The following is a 14,606-nucleotide window of genomic DNA, read 5'->3' as shown; positions in this document are numbered from 1 at the left end:
ATCCAAGGATCAGAGGGATATGGAATCAATCTGTTTGTCCTCACTGGTGAGAGATCCCAGGAAGGTGGCTTCAGAGCTTTCCTGACAGAGAGCCATGAATGGGCATCTGGTTATTGGGTTGAATCTCATTCCTAGCATGGCTACGTGAACTTGACAAGATATTAGGATTTTTAAGATCTACATTTGGGTGGTGTCCAAAGTCCAGGTAACACCTCTAGATCCTGAAATTAATCTTAGATGTGATTGTCTCCGTGCTAGGAGAGAAGACATCACACTTAATCCTCCTTTCCTGCTAAAAATTAGCAGGCAGCCACGTGAAGTCCTATGGCCTGTGACTAAACAACAGGACCTTGTGAGAGAACATCTGGTGGGACCCATGGATCTGGTGGACCCAGGGCTCTCAGGCAGGAAAGCCAAGCTCTGCAAGGCCAAAAAGGTGAGATGAGGATGGCCAAAAAAAAACTTGGGATCAGAGCCAGAGGTAGAAGCTAGAGGTGTCTGTATGCTGTAAAGAATACAAACTTCAAACCCGACAATTCTTGCTTTAGTCTCTATTCCCTGGTGTGATTTGTGGTCACTGGGGTGGTCTGTCTGCTGCTGACAGGGATGAAGGCCATATCTGAAAGGTTAGAGACATTAGGGCCACACTCCCTAGTTCCTTGCCTGTTTGTCATGGCTGCCACTGTGGCGCTGCCTGATAGGATCCTGGCATCTTCCCCCTGCAGCTGCCGTAACGTCTAATGCACTGACAATTCCAAGAGATCAGAGAATTCTCAACTCTCATACAAGGCCCCAGAGCTGTTGCAAGACCCAGGAGAGACCCTTCTGGATACTTAACCTGGGATGACACAGAATCTCCCAATTCCTGTTTTTGCCTTGGGTAAAGAGAGGACTTCTCCCAAGTTACCAAACCAATCAGTTAGGAAGGGTCAGACAGAAAACTCTTTAAAAACTTTTGAGCAGATTTCTCTTCCAGTCCCTCGCTTCTGGCTCCACAGAGTCATTGAGGACACTTTCTTAGAGGGGATCTGAAGGCTGGTTAAACACTTAGACAATTAGATTTCATATGTCCATATATCCACAAGGAGTCTCTTGATAACTTATGTGCAATGTTGCTGCATAATGTGAAACTGATTTACTTCTGTACATCTGTCCTTTGGCCTTGTAAAGTGCAATACACAGTGCAGCATGCTTTGCACAACTGTAGGAGGTTGGTGCTGGCACTATCTGTATACAGTAAAGAACAGTGTTCTATGCACCACCGATTACTGTATGGCCCACGGGTGGCGCTACCACACCACCACTTAAAAGTGTCACTGTCATAACTTTAAAAATCTAAAATAATAGATGTAAATTGCAAACTTGCTTTTATTCACTTTTATCATGGAAATCCCACTTCTTGTGTTCTGGCTTTTTTTTCCCCAAAGAGACTAAACACAGGAAGTCCCATATTTCCCAGGTCATCTGAGCAATCACAGAAAAGGCAGTCATGTGATTGACAAATTGAGCCGTGACACTCTGTACTGGTCAGACTTCATCCTTATAGTCCATGGGCTGGGCACTCTACCAGAATCCAAAATGGCCATAAAATCGGAAACAAATGTGACGTGCCTGAGGTTCCCTACCTCATTCCCAGGTAGACAAGAGACTCATGGGCCGTAACCAGGTTTATATACGGACCCTCCCCTTTTCGGCCAACCTCTAAGGCCCCCCCCCACCTTCCCAGGCAGACAGGAGACTCACAGGCTGTAACCAGGTTTATTTAAGGTCAGTAACTATCAGATTTACAAGGCAAATAATGGAAAAGGCAAAAAACAAAACACTGGGATTATGTACAGAATGTACAAGAGTTACAAGAGGCGTCTGACAACGGGAGAAGGTTCTGCTCCAAAATAACTTATCACTATAACCAGAAACCAAAGAAAATGTACAACACAGTTCTATTGCCGAGGTGTGGGGCCCATTACCATCCAGGGCTACACAAACACACACAAGATGGCTGACTGAAAAGCTTAACATTAAGTTGGGTCTCATCTATGAAGAAGGGGTTGGAGAGTGTAAGCAGGGATTTTGGGGGTGGTGGGTGAAGTAGTCAAGGAGTCTGGACAACCTGGGTCACACATGGGGATGGAAAGTGTAGTCAGGAAGGTGGTGGAAAGCATAGGCAAGGAGGGGGTGATGGAGGTCTGGAATTTAACCAGCACAACAGTGCAGAGAGATGCAGACCCAGCAGTAACCATGCCGGCTATCTTATGTCCATGTGCGATTACAGATGATCAATGACTGGGGATGGCTCCACAGACGCTCAGGGATAAGGCAGAATATTCTGAAGCAGCCAATGCCTGACCCAGGACTAGTGGTAGCAAAGAGGCACATTGTGCCCGATGGCTCAATAAAGCTGCTAGTCCCTTATGACTAGAGGTGGCGAGTTATCAGCTGCAGGCACTTCTGTGGTTACTGGCTCCTATATATCCAGCACTTAGGATCTCTACAATGAATAAAGTCTAATCCAGCACAAGGGAGGGGGGCACCTACTTATGGGACATACTAATGGTGCATTTACACAGGCAGATTTATCTGACAGATTTTTGAAGCCAAAGCCAGGAACAGACCATAAACAGGGAACGGGTCATAAAGGAAAGACTGAGCTTTCTCCTTTTTTCAAATCCATTCCTGCGTTTAGCTTCCAAAATCTGTCAGATATATCTGCCTGTGTAAACGCACCATAAGTTACCTGCTGCTTCATAGCAATAGAAAGTCAGCCGTGTACAGAGAGAAGGCACTAGAGGGAGATTAAGGAGTTGTGTCAGAGTTGAGTTTTACTTTCAGAACCTGAGACTGCCCCCTACAGGCTGGCTATAATGCTGTAGGAAGACTGAATAGAGAAGCAGAGGCTAAGCCCAGGGGCTTATATTACACCAATCTTGTCACTACCCACAAGGCTCCTACCTGTTCCCACTTATTGCTGCGCTCCGGGGTATGCTGGGGGCAGTAGTACATATCTTTAGTTTGATGCTGGCATCCCAGTCACCGAAGTGGTTTAGGTTACTAACTGGTTATGGCGCTGGAGCCATCACTGCTAAAGGAGCAAGCCGCAGGGCAACTCAATGACATTGTGCTGCAGTACCACTTCCATGCCAGCAGGGGTGCTTAAAGTGAATGTACCATCAGGCCTGGCCAGGGCTAAGGACTGGAGGCAGGCAAACCCACTCCTCTGATACGGCTCCATTGATTCTAATGGAGCTGCGTCATAGAAGGGCAGGGGTTTCCTCCCACTGGGGGTGGGTCGGTCAGCCTCCAGTGCTTCAGCCCGGGCCTGATGGTACATTCACTTTAACCTGGTCAAGAACACCAGCAGATCCACAGCTTGAAGTCCCAGGCGCAGGAATCGCCTACATCCAGTGTAAACCGGTGTGACTGGGAGGGGTCACCAGGGTGAAAATATAACAACCCCTATGAAAAGCAGGGTCAGAGTTGCCTCAACCACCAGTGCTGTAGCCACAGGCTCCTCCCACACTAGGGCAGGATCTGATTACATTATGGCAGCTTTTGGTACAGTAGACACTCCAGGGATCAGGCCCTGTATAGGAGAAAAGCTTTATAACCCACCCACAGCACTACCCCTCTATATAACACAAGACCAGAGACCCCCAAACACTACCTAATAGAGACAACTCTCTGAACCACCAACCCCTGTCCCACCACAGAGACCGCCAACAGACAACGCCTCTGCCCACCCACACAGACTACCTAGGCCGTGCTACATAACTTTACCACCATGAGACCCTGTGATAAGCGCCACCCACACCCAACAAGTGACAGCAGTGAAGCCCCTTCAGTAACATCAGTGACAGGTGGCTCCCACAAATCACACAGGGGCAACAGGACCCCCAAACAGTCCTATATGAAAGATAGAGGCACCAAGGTGTACAGGAAAGGCAGAAAAGGTGAAAGGTGAACAGAGCAAGAGCGGCAGCAGCTAGGGTCACCCCAGGGGGAAGAGACACACATTGCCCCCGCTACCCGCACAGAACATTCACCTGGTGAACTATTTGGCACAATCAATATAATCCCCAATATTTCCCTTCCCCCCCCCCCCCGGTGATGGGAGACGTAAAAAAAAGATTCACATTGAGTCTAAAAATATACTATATAGCGTAAAAATATACAAGGAGCCGCCACCGCGGCAATAACTCTGCTTCATCCACAAAAGCCCTGTATAAAGTGGAGAGGAGAGCGCCACTCTGAGGAGGCCTGGTAACAGCTATGCACCCTCAGGCAACTTAAACATGCTGGCTTCTGCTCTGTATACAGATCATACAGTGCAGGGAGAAGAGTGCTACATACAACCACCACACTAAGCACCCTCAAGCGACTAATGTGGTGGCTTCTGTTCTGTATTATACAGTACATACACTGTAGGGGGGGGACTGGAACACAGTACTGAGCAGAGTCAGGCGACTTTAATATGTTGGCCTTAGCCCATCCCCCTCTTCTCTATCATACACACTGAAGGGAACAAGAGGAGCTGGTAACAAGGCACTAAGCACCCACAGGCAACTAATGTGCCCTGACCATTTTAATAACCTTGACACTTGAGGTTTTGACTGCGGGTTCTGCGCCTCACTCCCTGGGTCACTGCATGAGACGCACTTTACAGACTAGAGCAGAGCTCGCCCCCTGCTGCGAGCCGAGGAGTGAAGCACATAAACGAGCGCTTCTTCCTGATTGCTTTAGAGACTGATGGAATCTGAATACTCAGCCGGACAAAACTTCTGACATGTATCTGTGACACCCGGAAACTTTATCAAATGACGGACAATTAAAAGGCCAGATCATGTACACCCCCTACTGTCTATAACATGTAGAGGTAAATGTCACTGTGCACCCTCAGACAACTTTAACATGTAGGCCCCTGTTGTGTGGCACCTGTAGATCATACATAAGAATTGCAAATGTGTCAAAGTGACCTGAAAGTGGAGAGCCCTTTATCAGATGGGGACATTTGGAAGGTTAACTACAGGACCCATACCACTGAACATCAGGATTTGCCCTCCTTGAAGGCAACTGCGGCATATAATGTCCCAAACCTAGACCAAGTTATAAAAGGGGAGCACAATTCGAGCATGCTCAAATCTGATCATTCGGCATTCAAACATCGGATGCAACCCTAGGGAGTCTGGGAAAACATAGAACCATAGGCTGCCTACATGTTTTCCAGGCAGCATCCAACTTCTTCGGTATTCTAATGACGAACGGTGGGACCGGGCATGATCTCTATAAAAGATGCAACTGCACAAGAAAAGATTTTCCAAATCATGTCGTTAAATCAACTCCCTGTCCTGAGGTGGGCGGAGCCTAGAGCCACGACAGTAGTACAATCTCATACAGGACAACCCGCCCGCTGATCAGACCCCCAATAACTCGGAACCCAAATGACAGCCATTACTAGTGGTGTCCACCCCATGCTGAATGCCCCCTCCCCTGGATAAACTCTATCACGCCCCTACAGGCATCAGTGTCAACTGCAGCTGTAATTCAGTTCCTATAAAGTGACACGGACCAGATGGGTCACAGTGGTGATCAGCAGAAATATCAGGTGGAAATCTCTTTTGGCGCTCTGAAGCCTACAAAGTGCGTGCAGAATCCTTGTGTGGTTATTACAGGGGAGCGCCAGATAAAGGGGTGCAGGCGCCACTGATCAGCCAAGTCCAGTCCTCATTAATAGGTTAAAGGTAATACTACAATATAAAACTAGATATTCTGTGCTGGAGGGGCAGGAGACCACCATCATCTTTATCGCCTGCCCCCAAGAAATGGCTAAAACTTTAGGAAACTTAAAAACGGATATTTTAAAAAAAATTTGGCGAAAAAATGTAAAATACAAAATTTGTGCTCGTTAGTTATAAAACACACAGATAAGGCAAATCCAGGGGTCACCATCCTCCTCAATAAGGCAGCCTCTGATTGGCTGGGAAGTGAGGCCATAGAGCTACAACGCTACAAAAAAATAAAATACAGAATGGAGGAGTTCAGGTGATCACTGCAGCATCGGCCGCTCGAGGTTGGCATGAAGAACCGCGTCTTACACGTCGCAGAAGACCAGGCGAATGTTCTTGCATCGCTAAAACCTCAGAAAATCAGATTTAAAAAAAAATAATAAAATCAAAAACAGGATAAATTCTGTAAAAACAAGAAAACCAGAGGAGTTCAGGCGATCACTGCAGCATCAGCTGCTTGAGGTTGTCGTGAAGAATCGTATCTTTCACATCGCGGAAAACCAGTCGAATGTTCTCTGTGTTTATGGCGGTGGTGAAGTGGTGGTAGAGCGGCTTCTGCTGCTGGTCCCGGCGCTTGTTACGGAAACAATCCACCAGGAACTTCTGCACGTCAGAGAGGCAGTGCGGGTCACCCTCAAACTCTGGGAAGTAGTCCTTTATGCTGACGATTTTCACCTTCTCCTCCAGCAAGTCCGTCTTGTTCAGGAACAGGATGATGGAGACGTTGCTGAACACGCGGTTGTTGACTATGGTTTCGAAGATGTTGAGGGACTCAGTCAGGCGGTTGGTCTGGCGGTCCTCCATAAGGACCTGGTCGTACTCGCTAGACGACACCAAGAACAGGATGGAGGTGACACTATCAAAGCATTCAAACCATCGCTTCCGCTCAGACCTCTGGCCGCCCACATCCACCATCTTGAAAGGCACATTTTTTATTTCAAAGTCGTACTCGTGAATCCCCTTGGTGGGCCGGCGGGCAAGGAGGATGTCCTGCTGAGAAGGGAGGTAGTCCTGCGAGGAGAAGATTGTGGTTAGTGGCAAAATTCAATACCCCAGGCTCAATACCCCCACTTTCTAACCCTCTGTTCAAAGAGGACTGTCCCTTTAAGTGGCAATCGGCTGGTACACGAGAATGTCTGTAAATCACAGCAAGACATGTACTGCTCCAGCTGGGAGGCAGGGTTAAAAAAAAAAAAAAAAAAAAAAAAAAAAAGGGAAGGTGGAACGCAGCAGACACAGGGCAGGTCACGTGATGAGCCCACCACCCGTACCATGAATATGAGGAAATGAGATGTTAAGGAGTAAGGATAGGCCTCTGGGACACTCACCGGTTCTCCCAGCTTGTCCAAATTGTCTAGAAAATACTTCACCGACTCCCCCTGCAAAAAAGGAAAACCAAAGTCACCAGCGGAAACAGTGGAAAAGTGTCCAGCCACACCCAGAGGAGCACTCAAGTCTGCACACCAAGCTGAGTGACCAGTGAGACCAATATCCACTGCCTGAGAAAACTGACTGCAGCTCTGGAGGTGACTGGAGGATAAGACATGATGTAACAGCAGAGTACTAAATGCAGCTCTGGAGGTGACTGGAGGATATGACATGATTTTACAGCAGAATAGTGAGCGCAGCTCTGGAGGTGACTAGAGAATATGATAACCAGAACATTTTTCTGTTCCAGGCACCACAGATAATTTTTAATGGTGTTTGAGGCAGCAACTATATTGCTTCACACAGTAACAGGGTAGACACAGTAGACAAGCAGCCCTGGATGTGACTGAGGCAATACAGGCGCTATGAGTGCAGCTCTGGATGTATGAAGTGCTGAGACATGGTACCCCCCCCCCCCACACACACACACAGGATAAGGATGTCCTCTTACCAGCTGGAATTCGCGGCGGCGGTCATAGGCATGCTGAATGCCGCTGTCTGCCCATAACGCCTTTATGGATGCCAAGTGTAAGAGGAAGACCTGTGTCTCCACCATCCCCTGCGCCACCATGGCAGAGCGCGTATCAAACGCCATCATCACCTCTCCATGCTTCTGATTGGTCGGATCTCCCCAGGGGATGTGCAGTTTCTCCCGTGCATCCACCAGCACCCGGATACCTGGAAGAGAAGACATCGGTCATGAACGCAACACCAGCAAACACACAGTCTCCAGCCAGTGGACTACAAGCCCCGGAATGCACACAGGAGTGGTGCACTAAGCCCGCAGAATAGTGAGTGCAGCTCTGGGAATATAATACAGGATGCAACTCAGGATCAGTAATGTACGTACACAGTGACCCCACCAGCAGAATAGTGAGTGCAGCTCTGGAGTATAATACAGGATGCAACTCAGGATCAGTAATGTATGTACACAGTGACCCCGCCAGCAGAATAGGGAGTGCAACTCTGGAGTATAATACAGAATGTAACACAGGGCTCAGTACAGGATAACTAATGTAATGTATGTATACAGTGACCCCACCAGCAGAATAGTGAGTGCAGCTCTGGGGTATAATGCAGCATGTAACTCAGAATCAGTACAGGATAAGTAATGTTAGTACACAGTGACACCACCAGCAGAAAAGTGAGTGCAGCTCTGGAGCATAATACAGGTACAGACATTTCTGCAGGCAGATAGGTGTGCTGTACATGTAGCTGGGAGGGCAGTGGATAGATCAGATAGTCCTCACCTAATATCAGTCCTGCAGAGCAGAGACGTTGGGATTTCTGCATGGACTGTATATACCTGGTGCTGGGACTATGTATAGGGAAGATGCTGCAGACACTGAACAAGTAGGTGGATTCCAGCAACCATACAGTATCAGTGCAGCAGACCATGGCGTACAGTGAGCAGCCGCCACCACACACACCTGGACATACAGCACCCCATAGGGGACCTCGCTGCTGCCCCTGGCCGCCATATTGTGTACAGTGGGATGTCCAGTCATAGGTACATGGACTTCGAGCACCAGTAAGCAACACTGCAAAAAGCCAGGCGGGACCTACATGTGTATACAGAACCAGGGTATATACCACATCCAGATGCAGGTAATATATGAAGCAAGATGCCTGAGAATACAGCCAAAAATCAGCCAGCCCCCTGCCCCAGAACCCCACCTTAACCAACTATATACCACATCCATCCAGATACAGGCATATATACTGCCAGAAATCAGCCAGCCCCCCATATCCAACTATATACCACATCCAAGAACAGGCATATATACAGCCAGAGGCCTGAGAAAACACTCAGATCAGCCAGCCCCACAACCCCACCATAACTATATACCACTTCCACCCAGATACAGGCATATATACAGCCACCATAACAACCTATATACCACATTCATATAAACTGACTGGCAAAACACTCAGAAATCAGCCAGCCGCCCCATCACAACACAAACTATATACCACTGCACACATGCTGAGCCCAGGCAAATATATAACCAACATGTACTACGCCACAACAGGACCATCAACCCCATCATCCAGAAGCAGCAGACAAGGGCCAGGGTCTCCCTGCAGCGCCCATCCTCCTGTGCAGGATGAGGACCCAGGCATCACATACAGATCCCCAGCCCAGGGTCTCCCTGACAAGTTCATACAGGAGTCGGGGCCCGAACCACAGCACAGGAATGTAGGGGGGCGGAGCCAAGGACAGTCATGTGACATGTAACATATGTAGTGCACTGTATACAGCAGTGCTCCCCATCCCCACTGTACAGAAGTCACGTGATCATATATACCGTATATAGTGCACAGTATACAGCACACCTCCCCATCACCTAGCAGAGAGGAGTACAGGAGTCATGTGATCATATATACCGTATATAGTGCACAGTATACCTGATGAGTATAATTCTATCACCTGTGAAATACTAAGGAAATCCTCAAAACATGACCTGTTAGTGACCATGAGCACTGGGAGGCACTGATATATACTGCACAGTATACAGCACAACCCCCTATCAGTATGTGCAGGAGTCGTGATCATATATACCATGTATAGTGCACAGTACTGCTCCCCATCACCTAGTATAGAGGAGTCATGTGATCATATATACCATGTATAGTGCACAGTATACAGCACCCATCACCTAGTATAGAGGAGTCATGTGATCATATATACCATGTATAGTGCACAGTATACAGCACCCATCACCTAGTATAGAGGAGTCATGTGATCATATATACCATGTATAGTGCACAGTACTGCTCCCCGTCACCTAGTATAGAGGAGTCATGTGATCATATATACCATGTATAGTGCACAGTACTGCTCCCCATCACCTAGTATAGAGGAGTAGGGATGGTCCGAACCTGGTTCGGACGAACCCGAACCCTCAGTAATGATTCCCGCTGTCTGCCTGCTCCGTGCAGCGGGCGGAACGCCTGGAAAACTGGGATACAGCCATAGCCATAGGCTGTATCCCAGTTTTCCAGGCGTTCCTCCCGCTGCACGGAGCGGGCAGACAGCGAGAATCCGCTGCCGAGCGTTCGGGTTCAGCCGAACCCGAACCTCGGCGGGTTCGGACCATCCCTATAGAGTCATGTGATCATACAAACCATAAATAGTGCACAGTATACAGCACCCATCACCTAGTATAGAGGAGCCAGGAGTCATGTGATCATATATACCATGTATAGTGCACAGTATACAGCACCCATCACCTAGTATAGAGGAGTCATGTGATCACATATACCATGTATAGTGCACAGTACTGCTCCCCATCACCTAGTATAGAGGAGTCATGTGATCATATATACCATGTATAGTGCACAGTATACAGTATACAGCACCCATCAGCTAGTATAGAGTATTAATGTGATCATATATACCATGTATAGTGCACAGTATACAGCACCCATCACCTAGTATAGAGGAGCCAGGAGTCATGTGATCATATATACCATGTATAGTGCACAGTACTGCTCCCCATCACCTAGTATAGAGGAGTCATGTGATCATATATACCATGTATAGTGCACAGTACTGCTCCCCATCACCTAGTATAGAGGAGTCATGTGATCATATATACCATGTATAGTGCACAGTACTGCTCCCCATCACCTAGTATAGAGGAGTCATGTGATCATATATACCATGTATAGTGCACAGTACTGCTCCCCATCACCTAGTATAGAGGAGTCATGTGATCATATATACCATGTATAGTGCACAGTATACAGTATACAGCACCCATCAGCTAGTATAGAGTATTAATGTGATCATATATACCACGTATAGTGCACAGTATACAGCACCCATCACCTAGTATAGAGGAGCCAGAAGTCATGTGATCATATATACCATGTATAGTGCACAGTACTGCTCCCCATCACCTCTATACCCCTTGGTGACTGTACAGGGGAATGTGGGGGTCTCCCCTCAGAAACCATATGTAGGCAAACATATATAGGAGGATATGGGGGATGGAACCCCTTGACGACCATGTATAGGGGGAATGTGGGGTGACCATGTATAAGGGGATGAGGAACCTGGCCCCCCTCATGATCCCCATGTAAAAAGGGCTCTTGTAGCCCCCCCCCCCCCCCGGATACCATGTATAGGGGGATTTTGTAGCCCCACCCCCAGTAACCATGTATAGGGGGATTGTGGGGTGACCATGTATAGAAGGATCATGTAGCCCCCCCCCCCTCCTTGGTGACCATGTATAGTGGTATCATGTAGCCCCTCCTCCTTGGTGACCATGTATAGTGGTATCATGTAGCCCCTCCCCCTTGGTGACCATGTATAGAGGGGATGTAGGGGCCCCCCTTGGTGACCATGTATAGAGGGGATGTAGGGGCCCCCCTTGGTGACCATGTATAGAGGGGATGTAGGGGCCCCCCTTGGTGACCATGTATAGAGGGGATGTAGGGGCCCCCCTTGGTGACCATGTATAGAGGGGATGTAGGGGCCCCCCTTGGTGACCATGTATAGAGGGGATGTAGGGGCCCCCTTGGTGACCATGTATAGAGGGGATGTAGGGGCCCCCCTTGGTGACCATGTATAGAGGGGATGTAGGGGCCCCCCTTGGTGACCATGTATAGAGGGGATGTAGGGGCCCCCCTTGGTGACCATGTATAGAGGGGATGTAGGGGCCCCCCTTGGTGACCATGTATAGAGGGGATGTAGGGGCCCCCCTTGGTGACCATGTATAGAGGGGATGTAGGGGCCCCCCTTGGTGACCATGTATAGAGGGGATGTAGGGGCCCCCCTTGGTGACCATGTATAGAGGGGATGTAGGGGCCCCCCTTGGTGACCATGTATAGAGGGGATGTAGGGGCCCCCCTTGGTGACCATGTATAGAGGGGCCCCCCTTGGGGACCACGTATAGAGGGCCCCCCCTGGTGACCACATATAGGGGGATGGGGGTCCCCTCATGTCCCTAAATAGACGGCCCCTCCCTCCCCCTTAGTGACCATATACAGGGGTGCTCTCCCCTCTCAGCCTACATACAGCGCCCCCTAGTGATCACATGCATGTTTTCTGCCTCCTCCCCGGTGGGCACACACGGGGCCCCCCTGTCCTTCCTCCAGGGGGCGCAGCTCAGGGGCGGGGCCCTCCTCCCTCACGCCCGGGGTCCCGCTCTCACCCTTGATGACGTTACTGTAGATGGTGGCTCGGAATTCCTGCTTGGCCCTCACGTCGAAGTCCTGCCCGTGGATGATGCGCATCTGCTTCAGGAAGGTGGATTTGCCGCTCTCGCCGGCGCCCAGCAGCAGGATCTTCACCAGCCGCTTGACGTACGTCTTCTCCCGGGAGATGCAGCGGTCGATCTCCTTGGACTTGCGCTGCTGCTCGGCCTCCCGGCTGTTTAGCACACAGTTAGGGAAGCAGACGGAGAGCACGGAGCGGGACGGCAGGAAGTCCGCCATCTTACACACTACATGAACACCGAGCCCAGGGAGGAGGCCGGCGCGCCGCCGCGTCACGACGTCACCACGTCACTGACTGCGTGCGCGAGCTCGCCGACAAAAGAGCGCGCAGCCCCGCCCGACGCGTTACGGCGCGCATGCCTCATTTGTCACTTGAGCTCGGCCGTTACTGAGTGGCGGTCGCCATTGTTCCGGAGTCCCATCACACTGTTATTCTACATAAAAAACCACGGAAAATGGCGCCTTACGTGGAGACAAAACTAAACTGAAAAGACGCTACGTCCTGAAGCCCGGAGAAGTAAGGGCAGCGGCATGTGAGCGCACAGAGAGGAGAGAGGTGTGTGCCCCCAGCCTCCGGGGCCCCTCCCCAACGACACCAGTCACCTGTCACAGAGACGCATTGTAAACAAGGCAAGCCGCCGGAAACCCACACAAACCGCTGCCTGTCAGTGAATAGAAACCTTAATGAGCACGAAGCCTGTTCCAAGCTGAGGATTCGTCACAGTGTATCAGACTCGTGATTGTAGTTCCTGAATGATGCATTATACACGAACTGATACATAGTAATAAAGTAACATCAAAGGAAGGTTTTTATAGAGCACTAATGTCCTCAAGAACCACTACTCCCATCATGAAGCTTTACAGGAAACTGGAGGATGAGACATGATGTAACAGCAGAATAGTGAGTGCAGCTCTGGAGGATGAGACTTGATGTAACAGCAGAATAGTGAGTGCAGCTCTGGAGGATTAGACGTGATGTAACAGCAGAATAGTGAGTGCAGCTCTGGAGGATGAGACGTGATGTAACAGCAGAATAGTGAGTGCAGCTCTGGAGGATGAGACTTGATGTAACAGCAGAATAGTGAGTGCAGCTCTGGAGGATTAGACGTGATGTAACAGCAGAATAGTGAGTGCAGCTCTGGAGGATGAGACGTGATGTAACGGCAGAATAGTGAGTGCAGCTCTGGAGGATGAGACGTGATATAACGGCAGAATAGTGAGTGCAGCTCTGGAGGATTAGACGTGATGTAACAGCAGAATAGTGAGTGCAGCTCTGGAGGATGAGACGTGATGTAACAGCAGAATAGTGAGTGCAGCTCTGGAGGATGAGACTTGATGTAACAGCAGAATAGTGAGTGCAGCTCTGGAGGATGAGACATGATGTTACAGCAGAATAGTGAGTGCAGCTCTGGGGGGTGACTGTAGCATAAGACATCGTGTAACAGCAGAATAGTGAGTGCAGCTCTGGAGGTGACAGGAGCATAAGACATCATGTAACAGCAGAATAGTGAGTGCAGCTCTGTAGGTGACTGGAGGATAAGACATCATGTAAGGGCAGAATAGTGAGTGCAGCTCTGTAGGTGACTGGAGGATAAGACATCATGTAAGGGCAGAATAGTGAGTGCAGCTCTGGAGGTGACTGGAGAATGAGACATGATGTAACAGCAGAATAGTGAGTGCAGCTCTGGAGGTGACTGGAGGATGAGCTATGATGTTACCCTTTGAGGAGAGCATAGGTTAGTGGCAGAGAAGCTGAAGAGAATGATGTATCACCCACATCTTTCTGTGAAGCAGTTCTGGAAATATCCTACTGAATAACAGGGACTGTCCAAGTCCTCTCAATTATGTGGGTGTGCTCAGTAGTCCTCAATATTTATGAGCACCAGCTCCCCCTGCATGCTGACTGGTCACTGACAGTTGTGTATATATAGGGGGAGATTTATCACAGGGTGCAAATATACACTGGCTGCCCATAGCAGCCAATCACAGTGCAGCTCACAGCTCTGGTAAAATGAAAGCTGAGCTGTGATTGGTTGCTGTGGATACTTTACACCCTGTGATAAGTCTGGGCCACAGGTGTCACTCAGCAGGCGGAGGTAGTGCTGCAGCTGAGAGCTGCTGGATATACTGGGACCAGGACAGCATGGAGCAAGGAGTGCAGCGTCTGTCACA

The 14,606-nt window shown here is 49.3% G+C and overlaps 2 protein-coding genes across 2 annotated transcripts in view; one reads left to right on the top strand and one right to left on the bottom strand.

Annotated features, from left to right (window-relative positions):
- Nucleotides 1–1,744: 1,744 nt before the first annotated feature.
- On the bottom strand, nucleotides 1,745–12,728 carry GNA13 (G protein subunit alpha 13). Its single transcript, XM_069952805.1, has 4 exons — nucleotides 12,371–12,728; nucleotides 7,660–7,886; nucleotides 7,109–7,159; nucleotides 1,745–6,791 (listed from the first exon to the last, which is right to left on the bottom strand). Exons 1-4 carry the CDS (start codon nucleotides 12,651–12,653, stop codon nucleotides 6,219–6,221), a joined length of 1,134 nt encoding a protein of 377 aa, XP_069808906.1. The 5' UTR covers nucleotides 12,654–12,728; the 3' UTR covers nucleotides 1,745–6,218.
- The window catches only part of RGS9 (regulator of G protein signaling 9), a 47,616-nt gene continuing 45,328 nt past the window's right edge, over nucleotides 12,319–14,606 (top strand). Inside the window, exon 1 of the mRNA XM_069952803.1 lies at nucleotides 12,319–13,335. The gene's annotated coding sequence lies outside the window, so the exon portion shown is untranslated. The remainder of the gene's footprint in view (nucleotides 13,336–14,606) is intronic.

This window comes from Dendropsophus ebraccatus, chromosome 14 (assembly GCF_027789765.1).
Source record: "Dendropsophus ebraccatus isolate aDenEbr1 chromosome 14, aDenEbr1.pat, whole genome shotgun sequence".
Taxonomy (NCBI): Eukaryota; Metazoa; Chordata; class Amphibia; order Anura; family Hylidae; genus Dendropsophus; species Dendropsophus ebraccatus.
Note: the sequence above shows the minus strand (reverse complement) of the source record. Positions and strands in the feature narration are given on the sequence as shown.

What these genes read in the sequence shown, in the direction of transcription:
- GNA13 (XM_069952805.1), bottom strand. Translation starts at nt 12,653, where the DNA reads ATGGCGGACTTCCTGCCGTCCCGCTCCGTGCTCTCCGTCTGCTTCCCT. An exon ending in GCCGCCGCGAATTCCAGCTG is followed by an intron (nt 7,160 to 7,659) that starts GTAAGAGGACAT and finishes CCTTTTTTGCAG; the next exon opens with GGGGAGTCGGTGAAGTATTT. An exon ending in TGGACAAGCTGGGAGAACCG is followed by an intron (nt 6,792 to 7,108) that starts GTGAGTGTCCCA and finishes TTCTCCTCGCAG; the next exon opens with GACTACCTCCCTTCTCAGCA.